General features: G+C 52.0%; 2 protein-coding genes and 1 pseudogene across 4 annotated transcripts in view; all 3 read left to right on the top strand.

Annotated features, from left to right (window-relative positions):
• The window catches only part of TRAPPC10 (trafficking protein particle complex subunit 10), a 68,548-nt gene extending 57,370 nt beyond the window's left edge, over positions 1–11,178 (top strand). For both annotated transcript variants that reach the window (XM_087818450.1, XM_087818451.1), the window contains 5 exons: positions 2,293–2,419; positions 3,750–3,920; positions 6,390–6,567; positions 7,425–7,619; positions 7,885–11,178. In XM_087818450.1, the coding sequence (XP_087674576.1) occupies positions 2,293–2,419; positions 3,750–3,920; positions 6,390–6,567; positions 7,425–7,619; positions 7,885–8,123 (910 nt within the window). In that variant the 3' untranslated portion in view covers positions 8,124–11,178. The remainder of the gene's footprint in view (positions 1–2,292; positions 2,420–3,749; positions 3,921–6,389; positions 6,568–7,424; positions 7,620–7,884) is intronic.
• Positions 517–2,286, top strand: LOC148092965 (glycine cleavage system H protein, mitochondrial pseudogene; annotated as a pseudogene).
• Positions 11,179–11,831: 653 nt separating the features above from the next.
• PWP2 (PWP2 small subunit processome component) lies at positions 11,832–26,678 on the top strand. 2 transcript variants are annotated; one of them, XM_087818452.1, is made up of 21 exons: positions 11,832–11,899; positions 13,495–13,607; positions 14,681–14,775; positions 15,134–15,233; positions 16,032–16,175; positions 17,142–17,277; positions 17,544–17,758; positions 18,122–18,265; positions 18,789–18,859; positions 19,263–19,399; positions 19,790–19,938; positions 20,141–20,288; positions 20,547–20,697; positions 21,651–21,831; positions 22,429–22,576; positions 22,983–23,091; positions 23,867–23,932; positions 24,881–25,099; positions 25,272–25,422; positions 25,667–25,741; positions 26,081–26,678. In XM_087818452.1, exons 1-21 carry the CDS (start codon positions 11,882–11,884, stop codon positions 26,259–26,261), a joined length of 2,751 nt encoding a protein of 916 aa, XP_087674578.1. In that variant the 5' UTR covers positions 11,832–11,881; the 3' UTR covers positions 26,262–26,678. The 2 variants fall into 2 exon arrangements, with proteins under 2 accessions (XP_087674578.1, XP_016069001.2); XM_016213515.2 differs by lacking the exon at positions 11,832–11,899 and having other exon boundaries at positions 12,924–13,607.
• Positions 26,679–27,265: the final 587 nt, after the last annotated feature.

Here is a 27,265-nt window from a genome sequence, read left to right on the forward strand (position 1 = left end):
GAGCAGGCCTTTCAACCTCAGCACTGCTGACACCACGGGTCAGATAATCCTTTGCTCTGGGGCTGTCCTGCTCACCGTAAGGTGTTAGCAGCTCACCCACTTTATGCCAGTGGCACCCCCCTACCCTACCCACCCCCTGTGTGACAACCAAAGATGTCTGGATGTTGCCTGATGTCCCCTGGCAGAAGTGGAGGGGATGGGCTGCTGCCAGTTGAGAACCACTGCACTGGAGGCTTGATCAGATTCAGTCAGCGTTTGGGAAGGCTGGGGTCTCAGAGGGGTGTCCTATGCTTCATGACACTGCATCAGGAGGTGCCGTGTCCGCTTGTCACCATAAATGATGGTGCTCACATCGACACTGGGCATGGGTGAGCCTGACTGCTCATTGTATCACCCTCTTCTGCTTCATTGATTATTTAGGGAATTTGGAAACAAAAATGTCAGAACCATATTTTGAGTGGAACATTATTCTAACAGCTTTTTTTCCCTTTAAATTACAATGAGGGAAGTTTAGGTATTAATGGTTCAAATACCATTTGGTACTCTAGTGAACATGGGGCTCTTAGCGGGGCAGAGCTTGCGGGCCGTGGCCTGCTGCCTGCTGCCTCCTCCCCCTTCAATGCCCACTGCGCCCTGCACGCTGGGGGCCTGAGGGCAGGTGCCGCCCAGACGTTGTGCACTGGACCAAATCTGCTCTTGGTGGGTCAATTCACAGAGAAACATGAATGGATAGCAACAGAAAAGGAAATTGGAACAGTGGGAATCAGCAATTTTGCACAGGAAGCTTTGGGAGATGCTATCTACTGTAGCCTGCCTGAAATTGACACAAAATCGGACAAACAGGATGAGTCTGGTGCTTTGGCAGGTGTGAAAGCTGTGCGTGAACTCTCTCCTCCTCTGTCAGGAGTAGTAACTGAAATTAATGACGCTCCTGCAGAAACTCTAGGGCTTGCCAACAACCCCTGTCCTGAAGATGGCTGGCTGGTCACGATGACACTGAGTGACTCTGCAGAGCTAGAGAGCTAATGAGTGGAGGAGCACGAGAAACCCATAAATCTGCTGGGAGTGAAGATGAGCCCCCTAAATAAAGCAGCATGAAACAACTTCGTCTAGCATGGTTGTCTTACGTTAGTGGTGGTCAGATTTAGTGTAAAAATGGACAAAGAAACCACAACAATGCCACTGGAAGAAAATACCCCTTAACTTTCTAATGCTGGCAGATAAAACACAACATGCATCTTTCTGACAGCAGCCTATGATTTTCAGGCTGGGCTACAGTTGTATCAGAATTCCTGAAATTTTCTGTGGTAAAACCTAGTTGTAAAAATTATGCAATTCAAGGATAACATTGTTATCTTAAGTCTTATATAATACTGTAACTTGCTTCCATTCATCTCTGCATTTGGGTCAAAATACTTAACTATCCTTCCACTGGAAATAACTGGCAGTGGAGAAAAGTTTTTGTTAGTTGTTACAGTGTCAGATGACGAACAATACTATCTTAATTTTGCAATATACTGTGTTTCCTGATGCTATTTTTATACAGTGAAGCAGCAGCCTTGCAGGAAAACAAGAAAGTTAATAAAACATGCAACTTCTTCATTAAAAAAAAAAAAAAAAATCAATAGTTTTAAACAGAACCTGAGTTGCCTTAAAAACCAGCTTTTCAAAATTCCTTTTTATATGTAACAGAAACTAAAGTGAATCCTGTACAGTGGTACCTCGGTTTCAAATGTGATCCGTTCTGGAAGACCGAGTTCTGAAACATCTGAAAACCGAGGGATCCACAGCCAACAGCTGGGCCTCAGGATCTTGCCCGCAGCGGGAGCCGGGTGGCATGTTCGCCTTCTGAGGGGTGTTTGGAAACCAGAGCATTTACTTCCGGGTTTACAGCGTTTGGAACCCGAAATGGTCGTCAACGGAGACATATGGAAACCGAGGTGCCACTGTACTTGGATTCTCAGGGAGTAACCGTTCCCTGTGATCACTGCTCTTTCCTGTATAACTCATCATGACCCATTGCATGGTTGGGGAACGCAGCTAGAACTGTGCAGGAATGCTCTATCAGAATCAGTACTCTGATCCATTTTTCCTCAGAAATAGCTCACTTAGAAGGATTCGTGCTTTTCGCCCTTTTACATGTGAAATCAAAAGTAGGAATGTGCAACAACTAGTTCTTATTTTACTGTGTCACTTTTTTGATTCTTCAGAGAGGGCCTTCTTAACAAAGCCAGGGTATATTTCATAAAGTTCTTAGATGCCAGAGTCATAGTTTTTGTTTTTCTGCTTTAGGAAATACATTCAAGTTTGTGTCCAGAATCTGTCGGAACTTGACTTTGACCTGTCAGATAGTGATCTTGTAGACACTGGGGATGGTACCGACCTGCAGCTACTACCATTGAACACGGAATCCCAGCAGGTAACCATTTTCTAGAACTGAGCATAAACTCAATATGGGAGAGCAAGCATGTAATGACCGAGTCATCCATGACATTCAGATGGATATGATAGTGTGTTTTAGATCAGGCCATTCCATGTGGAGAGTGACGTGTGGTGATCGGTATGTGTGGACTGCTCGGAACCGCAGCTTTGTGCCGCAGCGTGCGTGTCCACCCCCTACTCTGTGGGCTGAGTGGTACAGTGTGGGGATTAGGAGATGGATCGACATGGTCTCATTAGAAGAATTAAATCTTACACTTATTCTGCCCTATGCACAGATTTATGGAACTATAAGCTTATTAGTCTCAGGTGGACAGGGAATGATAGCTGTTCCCTTCCGCCTGTCATTCAGTGCCTGCCTGTGCCCCAGGAAGAAGTCAGGTGCTGGTGCGAAGGGTCATATTCATGTTCACACTGCCTGGCTGAGCCCTGACCTTGCTCTTCATGTTCATTTATCACATATGTTTTTAGACAGCATGTGCTGAGTGTTTGGAAAAGCAAAGGTTTTCTTAATGGATGTCTCATCTTTAGCATTTTCAAAGGATTTTTCCCAGCTAATATTTGATCCATTTCACACACTACCCAAGTGTGTGGCTGTGCTGTAGGCATGGACTTGATGCCTGAGGTGGCTAGTTCCTCATTTAACTTAATGTAAATACAAAGTAATTGGCATGGATGTAGATTCCTTTTTAATTGATGCATTTCCCATTTTGGAAATGTGTTGGATACTGTATACTAATAAATGTTCTTTAAGCTTTTTAATCTCCTGTGCTGTAAAGGTTATAAAATCTTAAAAAATTAAAACCTTTTTGCCAACTTTGTGCAGCCTGCTTGGGGGCAAGGGCAGATGGGAGGCACAGGGCAGTGGTGGGGGTGCAGGATTTAGCAAAACACATGCTGACTGTCAGTAGCAGGGCTCTGTGGGATTGCTGCTTCTTCATCTCACCTGTATTCCCTTTGTAGGAAGCGTATCATTGACCGAGTGTGGCTTTGTCCCTGTGTGTGTGTGAGCATCGTTGACTGAGTGTGGCTTTGTCCCTGTGTGTTTGTGAGTATCGTTGACTGAGTGTGGCTTTGTCCCTGTGTGTGTGTGTGTGAGCATCGTTGATTGAGTGTGGCTGTGTCCCTGTGTGTGAGCACTGTTGACCAAGTGTGGCTTTGTCCTTTTTGTGTGCATCGTTGACTGACTGACTATGGCTATGTCCCTGTGTGTGAGCATTGTTGACCAAATGTGGCTTTGTCCCTGTGTGTGTGCATCGTTGACTGAGTGTGGCTTTGTCCCCGTGCAGTGACAGCCGATTCTCTTGCAGCACATCTGCAGCCAGCAGTCAGTGTTCTTTGTCTGGGAGCTGACGTGGACACGAGAGCCTCCCCCTTCGCTGCATGGCCGCTTCTCCGTGGGATTCCGCCCAGCTTCTGAAGAGCAGCTGTCTATCACCTTAAAGCCCTATACTTATGAATTTCAAGTGGAAAACTTTTTTGTATGTGTTTATGATTTTTCGGTGGGGTGTGGGGTGGGGAAATGAAAGGTGATGTCATATTTCTTATAACCTGAAAAAGCAGACAGTCTTTCAATACAGTGAAGCAACAGATAAAGGAAAATAGGTAACGCTTGGAGTAGTTAAACCACTGGCTGTGTTTGAACCCAGCTCCTTTCCAGGTGACATGATCAACCTGTGCACTGTGACTGGCAGCTCTAAGATAAGTGTTTATAGCCACAAGGACCAAGACCTCTTATGGCTGCTCCCTTCTCTTCCTTAGTTGACGTGGTCATGTCCTGGGACTATTCCTTAGAGTCCTTCATCTTGGATCATTAGGGACTATGTAGGGGGTTGTGTTATAAAGACGTGTCTCAAGTTTTCTAAAGGAAAAACAGAAGATATCATAGAGGTTTACTTAATATTGGGAAGATTTTCTTATAACTGCACATGGTGCTAAAGGTAGCCTTGAGCTAGGTGAGTAGATATTTGCTTTTTGATTCTTTAGTGAGATTACTGGATTTTGTGTTAGGTAAATGAAAGTGAAAATATAGTTGACCCTGAACAACTCAGGGGGTTAGGGGCATCTACTCCCAGGCAGTCAAAAATCCATGTACAACTTTGATTCCCCTAAAACTTAACTACCACTAGCCTGCTGTTGACCAGAAGCCTTACCGATAACATACACAGATGCTAACACCTATTTTGTATGTTATGTGTTATGTGCTGTATTCTTACAATAAAATCAGCTGGAGAAAAGAAATGCTATTAAGAAAATCATAAGGGAGAGAAATACATTCGCAGTATTGATTGGAAACGATGCGCGTGTAAGTGGACCTGTGCAGTTCACACCTGTGTTAGTCAAGGGTCAGCTGTGCAGTTTTGTGGATTTCCTTTTCTTTGCTACTGAAATTGTCAGACAACACTTTGAGAAGTTGTTTGTGTTGACAGCTTTTGATATTAGCAGTCTTTTCAGTACCTCCTTCCAACCCAAAGACTGTTTTGACCCTTCTGTTTTATTTAACCCTCTGTGTTAGCTTTAGTGTTGAACAGGACCACTAGCATCATTACCTTTTTGTAGTACAAACAGGTGCTTTTTTATGTATTAATAGCAGTTGAGCATTAAATCATTCATGTAGTAGAGTCTGCAGAAACTTTATCTGGTTTGCTGACTGCAGGCGACTGTTACCTAGTTAACGGTTTTCGCTGCTGCTTTCATCTTCGCTCCGTCTTCAGAGGGAGAGTAAGGGAGCTGTCTCCTTCGGAGCTGTGCAGGCTGAGTAAAAGGCGTGGGGAAAACGCCTGGCGGGCTACTGTTTTCAAGACTGGTATTCTGAGGACCAGGTAGATGGGTACCACTTTTTAAAAAGCTTTATTGAGATATAACTGATAGACCATGAAGCTCACCTGTTTAAAGGGTACCGTTTGATGACTGTAGCATGTTGACAGCGGTGCGGCCATTTCCGTAGTCTCACTGTAGAAGACTTTCATTGCTCCAAAAAGAAACCGTGTGCCCCATTAGCAGTCACTCCTCATTCCATCCTCTTGAGGTTCCTGGACTAGGGCTGGGTGGGTCATTTCCAACCAAAAGAGTGGGGTTTGGGTAAGTCCCACAGGGGCCTTACCTAAGGGACACATAGGGGAAAGTGCTGGGAGGCAGGGGAGACTGTTGATCTTAGGATACTGGAGAAATTATATCAGGACAAGTTTGTTTGTGAGTCTCTGGGCTGTTACCTAGGGCATGGCTTGCATGAGGGACCAGTGTCAGTTTAGGGCCCCACTGGGCCACACAGAATGGAAGGTGAGGCAGCAGTACCACGAAGTTGCTGAGCTACACTTGATGGTTTCGTGAAAGAAAGGGGCTTCCCTTCCCAAGGGGAACTGGCAGCGTGCGCAGGTGGCGTTATCCCTTTGCAGGCCTTGGGTCTTCGTCCTGGGTGGCAAGCAAATGCTGGGAGAGTGTGAATAGGTATGACTATCAGATAAACATGTCATGGGGAAGGAAACATTGTGGAGAAAGCTGGTTACGGACTTGATATCGGATGATCCCAAGGAATTAGTGCTAATTTTGCCAGTTGTGATAATGGCGTTATGTTTTGGTAAGAAAACACCCATGTTTTTAGTCATACATACTGAAGTGTGCACGGGTGAAACAACAGGTTGTCTGGGATTTGTTCAGAAAGACCCCAGGCGAGTTCATCACGGCAGATAGGTAGATGAAGCAAATGGACAGAGCGTTGATAATCTGGAGTCTGGGTGACGGGCACACAGAGTTGTGCTGTTGGGCCTGCTTGGAAATGGTCAGCATTCACAGAGCACAGCTTCTCAGGAACAGCAAGGCGGGTGCTCCCGGCTGCTCTGCGGGGGCCTCCTTCCTCCGAGGCCTTGGGCAGCACCTCAGCAGCCCTACAGAGCGTGTCCTCGGATTTGTCCTCAGTGTCACACATCTTTGTCCTTTCCTCCCCGGCCCAGACGTTATATACCGTGAAAGCCGAGATCCTGCCCCCTGCGGGGACGGAGCTGTGCAGGACAGGCTCGCTCTGCGCCCTGGAGGTGTCCATCACGCGCCTTGCGAACCTCCTGGAGGTGGACAGGGATGATGCGCTCATGGAGTCCGACGACCGCTTCTCCACCAAGCTCCTGTACGAAGGTGGGTGTCGAGGCTGCTTTCTCCTGGCTGTTGTGCTGATCCAGTGCACTGAGTGAGCGTGCCCTCTCTTTCACAAAATGCAGCCCTTGTCTGGGGAGAGAACATTCCAGAATTAAACAATCTCATTGAATGTTTAGTTATATAATGTGGCCCTAGGCTCGCAGGAAGTTGACCTTGGTTGTTATGGCACCGTTCTTCTAACAGGTATTATTAAGCAGTTGTCGGGCTCAGAGCTGAGCACATGGTGACACTTGGAGCTGCCCTCTCCTTTCTGCTGTGATTCAGAGTCTTCGCACCACCCTTGAAGTGAAGTCCACACTCTATTGCTTAGCAGTCCCAGTGTCTTCTAACCATCGCTCCTGCCCTTTTCCAAAACTCCAGCTCCTTTCATCCTATTTCTGTACTTCCCCATCCCCACCGTGACCCACAGTGACACCCACGTGCCCAGGCCCCATTGCTGATTGCTCCAACACCCCTGTGCAGCCCTCCTCCAGGGCCTGGCTCCTTCAGTAGCAGGTTTTAGCTTTTGTTGTCAGGATCCTTTATTCTCTAAAAAACGATTGAGGAGCCAAGTATTTATTTACTTACTTAAAATAATAGAACTGTTTTCCAATACCAAAAAAAAAAAAAAAGTAACAAGAAGAATGACATTGTTTTGTATTCTTTCAAATCTCTTTAATGTCAGGCTTCCTGGAGGTAACTTGAGTTTCCCTGTCTGCTGCATTCAGGCTGTGGTGATACAGTCGTAGCCATCAAAATACATGAATATGAATGTGATGCCCTTTTCTGGGGTAAAACAGTGTTTCCCTCTTTGTTTCCTGAAAGCGTCCCAAACAGTATCTCCCTCTTTGTTTCAGTGGTCGACAACAGTAGCAATTGGGCAGTGTGTGGGAAAAGTTCCGGAGTCATCTCCATGCCTGTGGTTGCTCAGGCCACGCACAGAGTCCACATGGAGGTGATGCCCCTGTTTGCGGGTTACCTGCCCCTTCCTGACGTCAGGCTGTTTAAGTACCTTCCACATCACTCTGCACATTCCTCACAGCTGGATGCTGGTAAGGGCTCAGTGGCGCAGGAAGCAGGCTTACTGATCACAGCATGCTCCCCGGGCCCGTGGAATCTTAACATCCAAACCTGGTCACGGTTACAGGCCTTAGGCATTTGCTCTGAAGCTTGATCCTTTGAGGATGTGTGTGCTAGGTTCTCTGCAAGGGGTTGCCTCAGCATGCTGCTGCTCTGAAGGTTGGCTTGCTACTCCCCATGGTGGGTAAAGCTCCCATGGCTGCGTGGCCTATATCTCACTTCTTGTATGTTTTGCAGATAGCTGGATAGAAAACGACAGCCTGTCAGTGGACAAGCATGTGGATGACCAGCTGGACAGCGGCAGCGTCAAGAGCAGGGGCAGCGTGTACTCAGCCGCCAGCAGCGAGCTCAAAGGCTTGCCTATGCCCCGGCTACAGGCGCTGCCGCCTGGCCAGGTCTTCAACTCCAGCACGGGCATGCAGATCCTGGTCATCCCCAGCAAAGATGACCATGTTCTCGAAGTCAGTGTCACATGACCATGCCTCCCATTAACACGCCCAGACCCGGTGTGAATGCACGCGAAGGGATCCTGACTTGATTGCTCTCCATTGTCACATTCTAGCTCTAACCAGATCCGGGGACTCTGCCTGGCCAGGGAAGCATCAGAGCTTCTCAGTGTACAGCGGCCAGCAGAGTCCAACGTTAAGTTTGTGTTGTCAGTGGTGTAAGGTTTCTTGTTTCTTTCTCACCTCCTGTCCCTGTGCTGGTGTCCCCCAGTGCTGGCCCAGAGCCACCTCCTTATCCCTCGTTCCCTGCTCATGAAAGCTCTTCTTAGGGGTCTTGCACCTGGGCAACCTCCAGCCTACTTGTTCTTTATGGAGGCCCGTGCGTCTTCCAGGGAGATACACAGCAGGCCTTGCAGTCTTAACTAGTGACACGTGTGTGCCTTTCTGGTCACACGGCTGCCCAATTTCTGGACCAGGTGGATTGTCAGTCTCCTAAGCGGTAACACAGTCCTTTACCTCAGCTCATCTAGTTGTGCTTTTCTAGAAAAACACCCTTTTAGGGCATGTGGGTTGGGCTACGGGGTGGGGTGGGGAGGGAACAACCCCTTCTGTGCCTTGGGATGTCAAACTGGGTGGACCTGGAGCACCATTAGCTGGAGCCACTTTAAAGGTACTTCAAGACTAGAGCAGGGCCTAAGGAACAGCTCAGTGTTGAAACAGTTTAGGAATAAATGTTTCTGGGACCCTTTTTCCCTCATAATGTTGATTGAATATCATATGCACTTGAAATTAAATATATATTTATTTTAATTATCATATATGTGAGGGTTAATATGTTGTGTTTTCTCTCACCTTTAAACTCAAAGTCTTTACATATACTTATAACTGTATAATCAATATTTTTCTTTTGCACCTTAAATCTTAGAAATTAAGAGGTTCCATTTAAGTGAAGATTGGAGGGGTCCTCTCGGTGTAATTCTAGTCTGGTTGTAGGAGGGATGGAAGTCCTGGCGTATTCTCTGCTGTTCCACTAAGTTGCAGTCATACCACACCAATGGATTAATTTGCTTTCGGTTGTAAATTTCATTGTACATATGGTTGATTTATTATTTTTAAAAGTACAGACTAACTGATGTAATGTTTATGTATAAGTTGCACCAAAAATCAAGAACAGAATAAATGTGTATTTGTTTTTATTGGTGTGAAAGTCACAGCTTGTAAATAAGTGTTGTATGTATTAAACCTTTTCCAGCTCTCCAAAGTGATGTATTTTTGTACATATGAAATAGAGAACTCTTAATTCACTGGGAAAGTGTGGTTGGGATTGAACTTGACCAGATTAATGCCATTGAGGTGGGGCCTCATGTGAATAACCTCAAATGTGTGAGCCTTACAGAAATAGCCTCTTGCAGCTGCTACTGGCCAGGGCTTGTCACCTGCTTGAGAGAGGCTGGTGGTGTGGGGGTAAGAAGGTCAGATCAGTACATATGTAGTAGAGCAGTGGCCACCACTCTTCTGTTGGTTGTCTAGATCAACTCATTCAACAAATAAAGGTGGTGTGATTTCCCCTCATGTCTTTTTCGTTTATAGAAATTGGAGAAGTGTGTGAAGAAGATAAATATTTGTGTTTAATTAAACTTCCCAGAAATGTATCTTCCTTATGAGCAGTTTAAAACTAATAAACTTGGTCAACTAGTTAGGCAAATTAGAACTTCAGTGTCTAATGATGGATTAGGGTTTCTAAAATAAGTTGGTTTTATTGTAAAAATTGTTGATTACCCTACAGATCTACCAAACCCTGTGAATGAAGAGATCTTTTTAGATTTGATTCAGTCAGAAAAGCTCTAATCTGATGGGCAGCCTTGGAGCCAAGGGGACAGACCCTCCCTCTGTATATAATGTAGCTTTCCCTCTGCCTTTTGGAAGGGGCAGTGTGATCCAATAGTAACCTTATTTCTGTTTGATATTTGTGTCTGGGTTCTAATCCCAGGGTGAAATTCTCTAATTATATAGATTTAGAGGGAAAAATGAAGGGGAAGTCCAAAATGTTTATGGTGGTTTCTTACTGTCTAAAAATTTAATGAAATCAAATTTATCACAGGCTTGTTTTTTAAAACCCTAACCACCCAAAAGATCTTTTTAATGTAAGTTACATGAATTCCTCTTTTTAATTTTTCTTTGTTTTTTTGATACAAAAGAAGAATGTCACCTAAAACTTTTTTTTTTCCTTTAACTAAAAGGCTGTAATTGGATTTTTGTTGTTTAAAGTAAAATAAGGCTTATGGGTTTGAGACAAACTGGTTTAGTTGGTAAAGATGTAGCAGCTGTTAAATAATTATGCCGCCAGATATAGAATGTGCATCTAAACAATATGCAGCCACTTTGCAAATATGTGTGGAAATGTAAATATTAGCAAAAGGAAAAGAAGTTATAATTTTGGTGAATTTCATGGGGTCTCCTATGATTGGAAAAATTATAACTCTTCTGATTCTAATGTGAAAATTGTATTTAATCTGAAAATGACTTCTACCTACAGTTCCATTGTCAGTGCAGGCCGTAGTGGGTTGGATTCCTAAATTAGTAAGTCTTAGTTGATGAGGATAGGTATTGTATAAAGAGCCAGTAGAGAAAATACAGGCTTTTGTTCAATTTTTCTTTAGTGTTTAAAATAAGATTGTTATAAAATGAAACACTCCAGGTGTTAATATAAAATGAAAAGTTAAATACTTTTTATAAAAGAACAAACTAGGTTGGCATAAATGTTTTACTGTCAACTGTGATCTTTAAAATAAATCCTGCCTGATTTCAAAATTTGATTTTTCTCAAAAATGCCCCTTTCTCTAAATTTACTCATCCTATACACCAAGCTTTAAGACCAGAAAGCTGTTAAATAGAATTTGCTGGGATTCTGGAAAAGGTGACAAGTTGGTGACTTTGACACTGCAGGTATTAATTCCATTTTCACGGTTTACTAGGAAAGTCATTTTTCACATTATTCTGTACTATATTGTTAGCCTAAAACCATTGTATTAAGACTTTAAAATGTAAGCATTATAATTCTGAAAATACACATTTTAAGAAGAAACTGCTGTTTCGAACTTTGTTCTTTTGCTCTGGGTGTAAAATTGAGTGTGTAAAGAATTTTCGTTTCGTTTCCCTGATCCTTGTCTCTGACTCTTAAGTGTAGATTGTTCCCTTTGGGGGAGCATTAGGGATTTCCCCCCCATAATTTATTACCCTGTAGCTCTCAAGCACTAAAGCATTTGGGCTTCAGAGGTTTGGGTTTTTTGTAGACTTATTTGCCAACCTAACAGCTGCCTGTGATGTTTGGTAGCATCGCTAATACAACTTCTTCGGAAAAGTGTGGTTTTCAGCTTAGAAGCTCGTTCTTTCTGGTCCTCCTTCCATAACCCAAAGCCATTAAATAAGCCGGGGTCGGGTCTCCCCAGCCTCCTCCGGGCATCAGCGGCCCTCTGGCCGGTGGAACTAGCCAAGGCCCTGGCCCCTGAAGGCCAAAGCCTCCCGGAAACGCCTGGGCCTGCGCAGGCGCGGCTCCGGGGCGGGGCCACGAGCTCAGGCTCCGCCTGGGGGGCGGCGTGGGCGGGGCCTAGGGAGGCTCGGGCTCCGCCTCGGGGCGGGGCGGGGCGTAGGCGGGGCCGGGGTCTTGTGCTCCCCGGGCGCCGCTGGGGGCGCTGTGGCGCGGCTTCCGCCCGGCCCGGAAGTGCTCGCCGCGGGCGGCGCAGCGGGGCTGAGAGGCTGTGCGGCGCCGCGCACGTGCCGCCGGCGCGATGAAGTTCGCGTACCAGGTGAGCGTGGACGCGGTTTGGCGCCCGGGGACCCTCGGCGGCGGCGACACGGGGGCCTGGCGGGGCGGGGTCGCGGAGGCTGGGGTGTCGGTGCTGGAGCCCGCTGCCGGGTGCCCGCGAAGCAGGCCTGGCGAGGGCTGCGGGCGGCGGCAGCGTCCCGGAGCGGCAGGGTCGGCCGGGCCCGCCCGGCGCTGAAACCCGCTCTCAGAGGCTGTCCTTCGAAGGGCGAGGCCCTTCTCCCCGGCCCGGCCCCGCCCCGCGCCGGCCGCCGGCGCCCGAGCTGAACCGGTGCACCCCGGAGTGCTCCTGTAGCCCAGCACAGTGGGCTCGCGGCCTGCGGCGTCTGAGCAAAGGAACACAAGTCTTGCTGGAAGAAACAATTTTTCTTTTTACTGGTGACAAAGGCAGGGGAGCCCTTTCCAAAGCGGCTGCTTACGGACACTGGTCAGTCACGTGCTGACTTCTCTGCAGCTGGCCAAGCTTACCGTTTGTGGTAGTGGTCAAGCTCATCCGCAAAGTGCTGTGCTGCGTTTCAGCATTTAGTAAGAACCACCCAGACTTTGATTTGAGACCCTCGTCCTATCAAACGCTCACTCCCCTGTGACCCAGACCCGGAGGGGCTTCGTCGCTGCCCACCTCCCGCCCATATCCAGATGAAGTGCAGACTTCACCTGCTGTCCGCATTCCTGGGATTACCTGCCTGGCTGTGACACCCTTCACCATCTGTGGAATAGCACCGGAGCCTAAATGGCTTCCCGGCTTCCCCTCTTGCCTCCGTGGCCACTGGAGTGGTCTTCAAAAAGTGGGAATTGGGTCAGGCATGCCTCTGTTTAAAACCTTCTCTGATGACCAAGCTCCCCTCCACCCCACCCCCATGGGCTCCTCCAGGTTCTTGGGGGCGCTGCCAGCCTACAGCCCCTAGTGCTGGCCTGGCTGGCTTCTCACCCAGGTTCCAGCCCAGGCGGCCCCTCCGAGGCCCCCTCCCTGACCACCCTCTGAAGTGCCTCTTTCTCTCCCGCTGCTGGGGTTTGGTGTCTTTGCCTCACTCCATGCGCTTTGTCATTATGTCTCCTTCATCCTACCTGCTGGACACAGACTGTGAGGGCATTGAGGGCAGAGGCCCTGCGCACAGATGTCTCCAGGGAACACTCACATTTGATGAGTGAATGAATGAATGAGTCAATAAATAGGATGCTTGCAGGCTCTGTTCCAGGAAACCTTGAACCCAAGGTGTACTGGTGACCCCGTTCCGTTGTTGCAGCTTTTCTCTTCCTCGACATGGGCCTGTTCTCTCCTCCACCAGGCGGATACCTCCTGTCTATGGAGGCTTCCCCGATGCTCACTGTACCCCTTAGCCACCTGGGTGGGAGCTCGGAGCCCCTGGGGATTGGGCTCCCTCCTCCCTCTTCCTTGCTCAGGGCTGGGCCGCGTAGGGGCCCAGTAAGTGTCCCTGGGGATGACGGAAGGGATGCCGGGAATGACCAGGGATCCTGTGGGGGCTGTGCACATCTCCTTGACCAGATGTGTCACTTAGCCCTTTTCCGGAGTTGAGATTATGTTTTCTTTGTATGAAGACAGCTTTGTTTTCTTTCCAGTTTTCAAATTTGCTGGGGACAGTCTATCGGCGTGGAAACTTAAATTTTACATGTGATGGAAATTCAGTGATCAGTCCTGTGGGAAATAGAGTCACTGTTTTTGACCTTAAAAAGTAAGTACACTAAAATGATGTTACAGTAGCAATCATGATAGTTTGCATGTAAAAATCAGTGGTGTTTTCTTCAACTTCCTTTTAATAGTACACCCGTTAATTAAGGCAGCCCAAGGTGGAGGCCACAGGATTACATAGAGTCGATGGGTCAGCAGTGGAACTGGCCATAGGAGTCCCAGTTTCTTTATTCTAGTTCCTCAGCTAAACCCCTTGTATCTAGGTCATTGTTACCTTCAAGGTACAGATCATGTGTCACTTGGCTAAATTGTGTGGGAAGGGGTACCAGGGTGTGGGACCTGCCCTGGACTCCTGCCCAGTCAGCACAGTGCTCACTGTGTTCCTTTCCTAAGGGAAGCACCCCTGCACAGGCTGTCACCCCTTCCCAGACTGTGTGTCCCGAGCCAAATCCTCCTATCACTGAGGTGGCCTGGGTTCCTGCCCTTTTTCTGCAGACCTCAGTTTCCTGTCTGCAAAGTGGGACAGTAGTAGGAGCATTCTGTGCAGGTGCTTTGGTGTAGTGTCCAAGAGCTGTGTGTGAGGTGTGCCCAGGTCTGGTTGCTGGCATGGTCCTTACTGTCACTGTTTTATTTAAATGACATCTGACGGGCGCTCTCTAGAGTAACTATCACACGTTCACTGAAGAAAAGTTGGAAAATAAAGAGCAAAACTAGAATGTAACCCAGTGGTTACTTGTTTTTGACATTACTTTTTTTCCCCTTTTTGTGCATTTTCAGTTTTACATGGGTGTGCTGTCCTGGTGGTTAATCCCTCCTGGTGGACAGTTGGCTTGTTTCTGGTTTTCTGACTTTATACATATGTAGGATTTGGGGCTGCAGCCCTAGAAGCAAGTTTGACATATCCAAAGCCCATTTTTAAGGTGTTTAATGTGCTGTGCCAAATTTTCTCCAGGGATTTGTCTTCCTTTCCCTTCAGCGGGGAGCAAGGATTTGCAATGAGCTCTGGCCCAGGGGACAGGAGGGTGTGTCCTGGGGGCAGGTGGCCTGGTGGTCCAGGTCTCCCCATCCCCCATCTGACATGAGACCAACTACACAACTCTGGATTTTGTCTCTTAGCAACAAGTCCAACACTCTGCCCCTGACCACTCGGTACAACGTCAAGTGTGTGGGGCTGTCCCCAGACGGCCGTCTCGCCATCATCGTCGATGAGGGTAACCACTGGGACCAAGAGATGAGAGACAGTGGTGCAGGGTGGTGACTGATGGCACAAGTTGGGGGTGTTGGGGGGTGTGTGGGCAGCAGGGTGACACACAGCTGGGTCCAGGTTCTGTTGGGGGTATAGGTCCCCACTGCCCTCTCCCGCAGTTGCTTTCACATCTGGGGCCCCAGTGTGTGGGGAGCGTGGACGTACCTGGGCCTCCTCCCTGGCTGTGTGTCCTTGGCATTGAGGTGGGACTGGGCTTCATGTGCCAGGAGCACACTCTCAGGAGTCCTGGTGGAAACACACAGAGCTCACTGCGTTCAGCTGTACGGCAGGTGAACACACGTGACCACTCTCCCTTCCTGCAGGGGGCAATGCACTGCTGGTCAGCCTGGTGTGCAGGTCCGTGCTCCACCACTTCCACTTCAAGGGCTCTGTGCACAGTGTCTCCTTCTCCCCTGATGGCAGGTAAGGGCCTCCTGGCTCAGGATTGGGTGTTGTTGAGGGCTGGCTGGTGCAGAACTGGAGGGCCCTCCCACTCAGGACATCACTGTGGGAGCCTGTGCTGCTGTCTCACGTTGGCAGCCCAGACAGTTCCTGAACCGAGGGCTCCCACTGGGTCCAGGCTCCTGCAGGGCTGCCTGAGTGGCCCCTCTTCTCCCCCGGCTCCAGGGTTGGTGGACACACTGTCTCAGAGCAGGCGTGGCCCTCAGAGGGTCTTATGGGCTCCAGACAATAAGGCTGTGAAGGAGCCACCAGCTTCGAAGTCTTAGTGATGAGGATGTTATGGGGACAGGTTCCGAGCCTGAGGGAAAGAGGGCCCGTTCCCAGGCTGCTCACAGCTGGGCTGAATCGGATGTGCCGCGGCGGGGTGGGGGGCGTCTGTGTCGGCTGCAGGCTTCAGCTGGCAGTCTCCACCCACGTCCACACTCAGAGACTCCTCAGAGCAGCCTCCGAGGTACATGTCATGCAGGGCTGGCGTCTTCCTTTTGGTTCCACCTAGGGCTTTGGTGACCTGGTCTGCAGCAGGGAGCACCCGAGGGGAACTCTGCTCAGGGCCGCGGTGTGGCAGGGCCCATAGGCTGTGTCTGCTTCTTCCCTGACTATCCATCGGTCCTCCTTCAGCCTAGTTCCCCGCAGGAGAAGCGAAACTCGGGGACCAGTGAGAGGCAGGACACTGACCTCAGAGCCGGTGGACTGTCAGAGGCCCCAGCTGGCTGGACTCTTGCTGGTGTTGAGTGCTGACAGCCACCATTTCTGCTGCAGGAAATTTGTAGTCACAAAAGGCAACATCGCTCAGATGTACCATGCCCCTGGGAAGAAGCGAGAGTTCAACGCCTTCGTCCTGGACAAAACCTACTTTGGGCCATATGATGAGACCACACACATTGACTGGACAGATGACTCCCGGTGAGGCCTCAGTTGGGTGGCCGGGGGCCCCGGAGGGACCGGAAGGGATGCCCATAACCAGCCTCTTGTTAGAGAATGAATACCAGGTGACTGCTGTCATGTCTCCAAGACTCATTCTGAAGTGGCCTCTCCTGAGCCTCAAGTGGGGCTGGATGCAGGGAGGGCACCAGGTTGGAGTTAGGTTCATACTGCCTGGCGCTGGTTACTGAAACTGGGGAGCAGGGTCTGGACCCTGACGAGAGAGCTATGACCCCGCCCACTGTGGCTGAGTTCTGCCAACGCATGTCTCAGGAGCTGTGGTCGGGGTGACTTGGAAAACGTCTCCCAGCAGGGGTATTGGGTGCTCTGGCCCATCCTTTCACGGCCACCATCCCTAATTATCCCAAAAGGCACCTGAGAGTTGCTGGCTTGCTCTCAGCTGCCCTTCGCTCTGCGTTCAGGGAGAGGTGAAGTCGGGTGGTGGCTGCTGCTTTGTACATCAGACCAGCTGGTCTCATAGATCCCTGGCCATAGTGGAGGGGGGTGGACATAGCTCTGTGTCAGTGGGAGACAACAGTCTCATGTTCCTGGGGGACCTAGGGAATAGGTCTCCAGGGCAAGGGCTGGGTGCCCCAAGACCAGGCCTTCTCTTATGAGGCACCTGGTTCTGGCTTGTCACTGCCATTAGCAGAGTTTGCTCCAGTTGGGATCTTAGGGGGTCAGGGAGACTTGAGGGACAGGCTCCTCGAGCAACACCCAATGGACTCTATGATCGGTTTTGGGGGCTCCCCTGGCTGACCCTGTGAGAGACTTTTTGAGGAAGGACAGTGACACATGTCCACCAAGGCTCCTGGTCCTGGGAGATGCACAGATGGATGTAGCAACGCCCTTGACCTGTCCTCACTCATCAGCCTGGGGTGTCTCCCCTGTGCTTGCGGCGGTGCTCAGCTGTGAGCCCCAAGGATGAGATGTGTTTCCTCTGTCTAGGTGCTTTGCAGTCGGGAGCAAAGACATGTCCACGTGGGTGTTTGGGGCCGAACGCTGGGACAACCTCATCTACTACGCACTGGGGGGACACAAGGACGCCATCGTGGCCTGCTTCTTTGAATCCAACAGCCTAGATGTATGTCCCTGCACCCAGAATCTCTAGCCCCACTGAATCTTGGGTCACGGCCATGAGTGGGGTGCTGGGCCCTTCTTCCCTGAGGTCCTCTTGGGTGGGTTGGAGAATCATTGGTGGCTGCCAGTTGCCCATTGGGAGGCGTCTCTCAGTGTGCAAGGGGAGGCTTTGGCAGGATGGATAAACAAGGTTCTTGTCACAGCTGCCTGTGGGTGGTGTGGGCTTGGGGTCAGGGTGACCAGTGTCCACCCGTGTGCTCCCACTTGCAGCTCTATACCCTCAGCCAGGACGGGGCCCTGTGTGTGTGGCAGTGCGACACCCCCCCTGAGGGCCTGAGGCTAAAAGCCCCCACGGGCTGGAAGGCGGACCTGCTGCAGAGGGAGGAGCAGGAGGAGGAGGGGGAGGAGGAGACCACCATCCAAGGGAAAGCCACGCCGACCTCGGAGGAGCAGCAGGGCAAAGTGAAGTACTCTCGGCTGGCCAAGTAGGTGTCCCATCCACAGAGGGTACAGGGCCTTGTGCCCTCAGGCTGAAGCGTGGCTCAGGTCTGTGGATGACTCCTCAGAAGGGACCCAGAGTCATGGGACAGACCATTCCTCTGCGGGCCCATCCTGGGGAATCCTGGCTCCGGGGCACCAGATGGGAGGCTGCTTTGGATCCCGCACGCAGTGGGGGAGTGGAGGGCGGAGGGTGTGAGGAAATAGGGTGCGTGAGGTGGTGTGGTCGGGGCTGGCTGCCCGAGTGCCCAGTGTGGAGCCAGGCTCTGGCCTCTGGGTCCCAGCAGGGCTGTGAGACCAGCCTGGCTGCCTGGGCCTTCCTCCACCACTCTGCTATCCCGTCTGTGTAGGTACTTTTTCAACAAAGAAGGAGATTTTAACAATCTGACAGCTGCAGCGTATCACAAGAAGACCCACCTCCTGGTCACTGGTTTTGCTTCTGGAATCTTCCACCTTCACGAGCTCCCGGAGTTCAACCTCATCCACTCCCTGAGGTGGGTGCCTCTGCTCTGGCAGGTGTGGCTTATGCACTTGCAAGTCTGAGGGGCCAGTGGCAGGGGACCGATGAGGCTGTGCCTGCCCTCCCCTCAGCCCTGGAGTGGCCAGCACGGCCTGGTGGCTGCATGGACACCTTCCCAGGACACCTGCCTTCATCTTTGTCCCGTCCAGGTGCTTGGAGGGTTGGAGGGGACTCAGGTGTTGCTGCCTTGCCCTCCCCTGGGCTTTGTTCTCACATGTGGGTCTCATCATTTTTATTTTTGTACATTCCCTTCTATTTTGCATCTCTGGAAAACAGAGAAAGTTAAAATACTGGTTTCACAAAATTAGGCAGCTTCGAGGATTTGAAGGCAGGGCAGTGCTCTGGGTTTTCTGATGCTTTATGTGTGTTGAGTTCACTCTAGTCAGCGGGTGGGTAGATGATGGTCTGTAGGCAGAGGCAAGTCCTATCCTTGCTCGCCTGGCCAACGGAGAGTGGGGACAGGAGGCTCTGCTCAACAAGTCCTGTTTTCTGTTTAGTGTCTCAGATCAGAGGGTTGAGTCTGTCGCCATCAATAGCTCTGGGGACTGGATCGCCTTGGGCTGCTCAGGTTCGTCTTCCTGCTGGGTTGTGTGAAAACAAGGAGCTTCTGCTCTGGGACACCTGCCTGTGGCCCCACGTTGGCCTGGGACCCTCTTCCAGGCACTGGGAGATGCCTTCCAGGGCCTCCTGTGAGCAGAGTCAGCCAGCAGTGGCTTGTGAGAAGGAGCAAGTCCCTGCACTGTTAGGCTGCTCTGCACACTGGTGATTCAGGAGGCTGGCCTGTCCATGCCGGGTCCCCACTCAGAACGGTGATGGCGGCACCTGCCTCAGGGTGGGATGGGCACTCAGTGCCAGCGTGAGTCAGGGCCACATAGCCTCCCCAGAATCTCACGAGCAGTCAGTGCCTTCCTTTGCCCAGGGGACAGGGTGTTGTGAATGGGTCCCCAGCCCTACCCCTGTGTGCCCCTCAGGCCTGGGCCAGCTGCTGGTGTGGGAGTGGCAGAGCGAGTCCTACGTGCTCAAGCAGCAGGGCCACTTCAACAGCATGGTGTCCCTGGCATACTCCCCTGACGGGCAGTACATTGTGACCGGCGGGGACGACGGCAAGGTGGGCCGGTTGGCAGTGAGGGAGCGTCGCCCTTGGGTCCTGTCCCTGTCCTGCGGGTGGGGCCCTAGGGCACTGGGGCTCAGCCCCAGCTGTGGGTTCAGCCTGGAGCTCACAGGTTCATGGAAAGGCATTTACAGACTTACCCAGATCTGAATGGAGTGGGTTCGGGTGTCTCCTGAGTTGGGCTGGGGCTCCTACGCATGTAGCTACTTGGCTGAGGGGTCTGTGGTGCTAACAGCTGCCATCGGACTTGTTGCACTTTCCAGGGTAACATAGGGCACCCCACTATCCCCTCCCTATCCCTCCCTCACGTGAGGCAGTGGGAGGAGGCAAGGGGGGCCAGTCTCTCTAGCCTCGGGACCCACGCACTGCTCACACTCCCCACCGCAGGTCAAAGTATGGAACACCCTCAGTGGCTTCTGCTTCATCACTTTCACGGAGCACTCGAGTGGAGTCACCGGCGTGACCTTCACCGCCACCGGCTATGTCATTGTGACTTCTTCCATGGACGGGACCGTGCGGGCCTTTGACCTTCACAGGTGACCTTTCCGCTCAGTCTCTGGCTCAGAGCAGGTTGTTCCTATGTGTAGGGCCGTGAGAGCGAGGCTGAGGGTTCTGGGGTTGTCAGGGAGCTTGTGGGGTAGACAAGGCTCAGGGCGAAGCTGTAGCACTCAGGCCCCAGGAACACTTGCGGTGTTGGACCTGAGCAAGCGACGCAACTGGTCTTCTCTCTTCTCACAGGTACCGGAACTTCCGCACCTTCACGTCTCCAAGGCCCACCCAGTTCTCCTGCGTGGCGGTGGACTCCAGCGGGGAAATTGTCTGTGCCGGGGCCCAGGACTCCTTTGAGATCTTTATCTGGTCCATGCAGACAGGCAGGCTGCTTGAGGTGAGGGCCCCTTTCCCAGGAGCTGCGCTCTAGGAGGGTTGGTGGGGGGTGGGGGGCACCTCTTGAGGGAGGGAGTGGGGCAGAGGTCACAGGTGCCTCCAGTTTTCTGCCTTGGCTCCCCACTTTCCTCCTCTCCCACAGCCTTGAGCTCTCAGAGGGGCTGTGTTCCAGCATCCCCAGCACCTGCGAGCTCCCGTGTCCAGTGGGGCTGCCCTCTGAGCCTCTCATCTCTCCAGCCTTCTCTATGAACTGTTGTAGGTCTTGTCCGGCCATGAGGGGCCCATCAGCGGTCTGTGTTTTAACCCTATGAAGTCGGTCCTGGCCAGCGCCTCCTGGGACAAGACTGTGCGGCTGTGGGACATGGTGGACAGCTGGAGGACCACGGAGACGCTGGCCCTGACCTCTGATGGTAAGCTGCATCGTGGGATAGCTGGCGGAGGTTGTGTCCCAGGGTAGGAAGGCCTGTTGCAGTGCTGGTCCTGCCTGTCCTGGCTGTGTGTTTGGGTGTAAACTAGGGACTCCCAAGGTCCCCACCACTGTCGGGGTTGCAGCCCAGTCCTATCACTTTGCATCAGGCTCTCTGCTAGGAGAGCGAGCTGGGCCCTGGCTGCAGCTTCCTGCCATTTCTGCACAGGCTGGTGGGTTAAACCTTGTCCACAGAAAGCAGGTGCAGGAGGCCCCACGGCAGGCTGGAGTCCTGCCTCCCGGAGTCCCACCCCGTGTGTTTATGCATGAAGTTGTGGATGTCTCTTCTGTGGCTGCTTCCCATGTAGCTGCAGAGTTGATTGGGTGCAGCAGAGACGACTTTTTACTGTCTGTCCCTGCAGAGAACACATTTGCTGGTCATGGGAGTCTGGGTCTCTGTGGCCTTCTCTGCTTCCTGTCGCCAACCTGGCTCTGGTTCAGTCTCTCAGCAGCCAGCTCTTGTGTCTCTGTGGGGCCTCCATACCGACCTTCATCTCTAGTTAGTCTGTTTCCCATCTTTCCTGCAATCCCATCAGAGCAACCTTTGTTATGACCACTGTGTGACACCTGTACCTGGCCTTGCCTCCCACCCTGCGCCCTCCCACCTGGCTGGCCTGGCTTAGCCCTGCCTGTACCCGTCTTGCAGTCAAGCCTAGACCCCTGTGCTCCAAGGCCACTGGGGCTCTGCACGTGTAGCTGATGTGGTTGTGAACTGTTGATGCTGAGGCCTGGTTCCTTCCTCCTGGGGTAGGGCATCTCGAGGAGAGCTTGTGTGCCCCCATCCCCACCCCGCCCCGACCTGTTCCTCAGGGAGCTGGTAATGAGGACAGCGGGGGTGTGGCCTGTCTGCTGGAGCCCAGGGTCTTCCTCAGGCCTTGAATCTGCATCTCATTTCAGCTCTGGCTGTGACCTTTCGCCCCGATGGTGCAGAGCTGGCTGTGGCCACGTTGAACTCACAGATCACCTTCTGGGACCCTGAGAATGCTGTGCAGACAGGCTCCATCGAGGGCAGGCACGACCTCAAGACAGGCAGGAAGGAGCTGGACAAGATCACAGCCAAGCACTCGGCCAAGGGGAAGTGAGTTCCTTGGCATGGGGCAGGGTGTCTGCGTTTCTCTGAGGACTGACATCCTGAGCATCTTTTCATGGGCCGGTTGGTTGCTTGATCGTCTGCTTTGGAGAAATGTGTCTCCAGAGCATTTGGCCATTTTAATTATCTATCTTTCTTGAGTCGTAAGAGCTCGTATATTCAAGATACAAGACCCTTACCCGATAATGCAGTTTGCAAATATTTTCTCCCATTCTATGGGGTGTTTTCACATTCTTGATGGCGTCCTTTGAAGCGCAAAGGTTTTTAATTTTGAAGACGTCCAGTTCAAAGGGTGGTCTTTTTGTTCTGACTTCAGCTGGGACACACCCTGACTTGAACCACATGGTCCTTTTGTGCCAGGGTCCTGCCTCCCAGGAGGCGGCATCCATGCCCCCCACCTGGGGATGGTGCTGCCTCAGAAGGAACAGGAATAGACATTGTGGGTGCAGGTTTAGAGTCCCACAGGTGCAGGTTTAGGGTCCTGTGGATGTCTAGGCCATGAGCCTTGTAGGATGCTAGGGATGGTGGTGGGAGGACTGCAGGCTGGAGGTCCCTGGGTGGTGACTCCGAACCCCTGTGCTGCAGGGCCTTCACCACTTTGTGCTACTCTGCGGACGGCCAGAGTGTCCTCGCAGGCGGGATGTCCAAGTTCGTGTGCATCTACCATGTCAAGGAGCAGATTCTCAGGAAGAAGTTTGAGATCTCTTGCAACCTGTCTCTGGACGCCATGGAGGTGAGTGAGCAGTGAGGGCTCCAAAGCGCAGCTCTGTGGGCTTCTCGGGACCTAGCATGGGTCCAGGCTTGGCTGTGGTGTTAGCACAAGGTGGCCAGAATGGACCTGGCCATCTGAGGGAGCAGCCTCCTCAGTGCTCGCCCCCTCCTGGGAGCCCTTCGAAAGTTGACTTAGAGAATCAGTCCCCGTGGTGGCAGCAGGGACTCCTGACCGGCAGCACCAGGATCTGCGGGAGGGTCTGCCATGAAGCTGCTCGTCGCTGTCTCTTTTCAGGGTCCGTGTGTCCTGTGCACATTCCAGACAGGACTGGGGTCTCCTTCAGTGCTATGCACATGAGCAAGGGTGTGGAGACATGTCCCCCTCTTCTACCTCTGACGGCGAGATGTTTGGGGTTTTGCTCTTCTAGGAATTTTTGAACCGAAGGAAAATGACAGAGTTTGGCAACCTGGCACTAATTGATCAAGACGCTGGGGAGGAGAGCGGAGTTGCAGTACCGTTGCCAGGTGTAAGGAAAGGTGCGCAGAGGGTCCCTCCTGTCCCCATGGACTCTGCCGTAGCAGGCCACCCTGATCACCTGCTTTTCCTGGGCAGTAGCCGGTTTACTCCCTTGTTGGTGCTGTAGTGTTTGACATCTGAGAACTCACTGCACATGTGTTTGCTGGGGGCTGGACCGCGGGAAGCCTCCCTACAAGTTGCACAGCTGTGGTCTCACCTCTGGGCCTTGGTGTGCTCCCTGGGCCACCCAGACCTGTGCTTCGCCCCCTACGTGGGCTACAAGGACTCCAACATTGGGAAGCTGGCAGTCCAGGAGGCCTGAGGGGTGCATTTGCCTCACAGGCACAGGACAGCAGACTCAGGGGCACTTGGGCCCAGGCATACCCTCCAGAAGGGACACCCATTGGCCAGAAAGCCCACACGTGGCACAGTATTGCAGCAGCTGACCTGGGCCCTGTTCATTCTAGCCCTGGCTCATGTCCACTCTAGATACCCGAGGCACTCAGGGAGTGAGGGCACCTTAGCCGTCTGGGTGACGGGAGGGTCAAATGAGCTGATGCAGGTTCCAGAGCAGCTCCATGCACCGCTGAGCACATTGCACTCCCTTCTCTGCACCTGACAGCCATCAGCCTGCGCTGAGCACATCCTCAGGACCCTCCTGCTGAGAGTGGGTCTCCACCTGTCCAGGATGTTTTGATTGTCACAACTTGGGGGCGGGGGAGTGTTTCCCTCCCTTGTTGGGTGAGTGACAAGGGATGTGCTACCCTGTTACTGAGTGTTTCCTTTGATTTCCAGGTGACATGAGCTCCCGTCACTTCAAACCTGAAATCAGGGTGACTTCACTTCGCTTCTCACCCACTGGTGAGCCCACACAGTGGGTTGCTGGTGCTGGAAGGGGTGAGGGGTGGGCATAGGGACCCACACTGTACACTACGGGCCTGTCACCACCTCTAGGGACAGTGTGGGTCTCAGAGTTTCTGACTAGCTCTGTCTGGGCTGCACCATCTCCCATGTGTAAGACATAATTGTCTTTGTTCTTTTTGGAGGATGGCTGTGAAAGCTGTGACCTCAGACAGGCTGGGCCTGAACAGGGAGGCAAACACCTGCTCTGAGCACTCTTCATGTGTGCCAGCTGGGATCATACTGGGGGGTCATCTCCTTGTCTACCATCAAGTACCTTGCTCCCCTACCCTGCCCCACCATCAGGAGTGTCCAGCAGACCATTTCTGATGGCTGTTGGGGAGGGGCAATACCCCCAGGGCCTGGGGCTATTAAGTGTGTGCAGCCTGCAGACCACAGCAGGACAGGGTTGCAGTGGGCTTGTTTTCACTAGTTGATACTGTCCAACATGGAGTAAGTGACAAGGACAGTAAGTGCAGAGCAGCATGTGGCATAGTGCTGCTGTGTGAGCCGGGGGTGCATACCAGGGCCGAGGAACAGTGTTTGTGCATTTTGACTGGGTACTGCGGTAGAGTTGAGAATTGCAGCAGAGACCACATGGCCTGCAGAGTTGGAAGTATCTGCCCTTGACAGGCAAGTATGCCAAGCCTGCCAGTGTGAACAAGGCGGGGAGTGGGAGCGCCCGTGTGTGCGTGTCTGCTCCCACGTGCTCAAAGGACAGCTCGCACCAGTGACCCAGGCACTCCTTCCAGAGGACCTGTTGGCTGGAGCAGGGGCAAGAGGGAGACATCCCTGTGCTCCTTTCTGTGCTGTTGCATTGGGTACCACGGCAACATGTTCGATACCTGTTCCTTAAATGAGAAAAGTACGAAGAACTGTATAGGAGCCACTGACCGCTTCATTTTGCAGGGCGCTGTTGGGCAGCCACCACCACTGAAGGGCTCCTCATCTACTCCCTGGACACCCAGATGCTCTTTGACCCATTTGAGCTGGACACCAGTGTCACCCCTGGGCGGATCCGGGCGGCGCTGCGCCAAAGGGACTTCACCAGGGCCATCCTTATGGCTGTCCGGCTTAACGAGAGGAAGCTGCTGCAGGAGACCCTGGAGTCAGTGCCCTGGGACGAGAGTGAGTGCTGGGCCTGGCCAGGCAGGGGTGGGGCGGGGGGAAGCTGCCAAGACCCCTTACCCACACCTGCTGGTCTGGCTCTTGGGCTCTGTGCAGATATAGAAAGAGCCTAAGCTGTAGTCCTGATCTGAGTTCTTCACAGAGTGAGTGTGAGTTTATTCCTTTCTCACAGTTGACGTCATTAGCTCCTCCCTCCCCGAGCTGTACGTGGAGAAAGTGCTTGAATTTTTGGCTGCCTCCTTTGAAGTGTCTCGCCATCTAGAATTCTACCTTATATGGACTCAGAAGTTGCTTATGGCGCACGGACAGAAGCTGAAGTCCAGGTACAATGTGCTCACCTGCTCATTCACCTGTGGCTCCGGTCACAGCTGATCTTTGCAGATAAAAGGAAAACTTTACATGCAGACGTGGCGAGAAGGGAGGTCTCTACATGCATGTGTGGTGTGATGTGAGGCCTTTAGATGCAAGTACACCACTAAGGGAGACCTTTACGCGCATACACAGTGTGAAGGGAGGCCTGTGGGGCATTTCATAGCTGCCGAACACTAAGGGGAGTCTCCTTTCCAGTGCAGGGAAGCTGCTGCCAACCGTTCAGTTCCTTCAAAAGAGCATCCAGCGGCACTTGGATGACGTCTCCAAACTGTACGTTTTGCTGACATTGTTGGTGGGCAGGCCGGCGGGGGGTTGGCCCATCGCCAGTTGGCCCACATCAGGGTCTGCTCCCTGTGTCATCTCTGGGGGGAAAAGGTACCAGTGCTGGAGGTGCTTGACCGTTGCTGCTGGTGAGCTAAATTTCCAGGCCTGCCCCACAGTGGGACTGGAGGTTGGCCAGCAGCAGGTTAGGCCTGGGGTTGGAAACAAACAAATTGCTCAGTGAAACAATGGGTACCTGCTGCGGTTAGACAAGTGGAGGGGGATGCCTGTGATGGGATCAGAAGCCTTTGTCCTGCTTTCACTAACGTGACCCGTGCACTTTCACAGCTGCGACTGGAACCGCTATAACATTCAGTACGCGCTGGCAGTTTCCAAGCAGCGGGGCATGAAGCGCCCCTTGGAGCAGCTGGGAAGCGAGGAGGGAGCAGATGTTTCTGATGACGATGACAGTCTGCACCTGCTTGGTGGGGACAAAGACAGGGATGACGGGGACAGGCTATTGGTGTAGAGCCATCGTGTTGTAACCCCACTTATCTCGGTTAAGACCCTGGAAGAGAGAGAACCATGGCTGCCTAGGCCCAGGCAGTGAGTGGAAGGCAATCGGGAGCTGCGGGACCCCTACCACCGAGGACTTGCTCTTCGTGTAAGAACCAAGCATCTGAGAGCGAGCTGACCGGTCCCTGGTCAGCGCAGGCTCGCACAGGGCCCAAGACCTCACGGTGTGAATGAAAAGTGCTGAGTGTCTGCTATTGAACATGCCTTTTAGAGGCAAGTGGGTTCATGTTTATAGACTCTTGAACTTTGTATGAAAGTTATTTATATTTTTAATATAAAGTTTTGATAAATTTAGGGATGAAAAGATGGGATTTTCTAAAATGTAAATTTGGATTAAGTCTAAACTCTGAATTAAAATGTTTATAATGTATCCTGAGTGTAACTGTCATGCAGGGGGATCAGGGCCACCCACCCACTGGCACCTCCATGCCAGAACAGGTGAGCTCTGACCATGGAGAAGGACCAGATGGGCCTCCTGGGAGCTCACTCAGACCTGCTGTGCCAGCTCTGCCCTGCAGTGGCCCTTGTGAGGGGTCACTGAGGGTAGCTTGGACCAGCTTCGCCACAGCCTGGTGCCAAGTCTCAGGTGTAGTGCTTCCCTGGGCGGGGGGGATGGTGTCCGTGGGCCCCAGCCTGTCACCTATTGGGTGCAGTGCAGAAGTCCCTGGACAGCGTGGCTCTCCTGTACTTCTCAAAGTGGATACCTGCCCACCTCCCTAGGCTGATGTGAGGCCTAACTGGGCAGGTGGGGGGTAGTGCATATGACACCTGGTGCACCAGTATCTGCTGCCACCGGGGCTGGTGCCTCCTCTTGGGCTCTGTACCGGTCTGTCCACCCACAGTGCAGGTCCTCAGGCCAACAGAGCTCAGTGCGAATCACTGGGTGTTTGTTCCTATACATCTTCCCCACTTGTAAGGACATTCCCTCTTCACCTGAGCCTTTTCAGTAAGCTTCAG

The sequence above is a fragment of the Miniopterus natalensis genome, chromosome 6 (assembly GCF_054644295.1).
Source record: "Miniopterus natalensis isolate mMinNat1 chromosome 6, mMinNat1.hap1, whole genome shotgun sequence".
NCBI lineage: Eukaryota > Metazoa > Chordata > Mammalia > Chiroptera > Miniopteridae > Miniopterus > Miniopterus natalensis.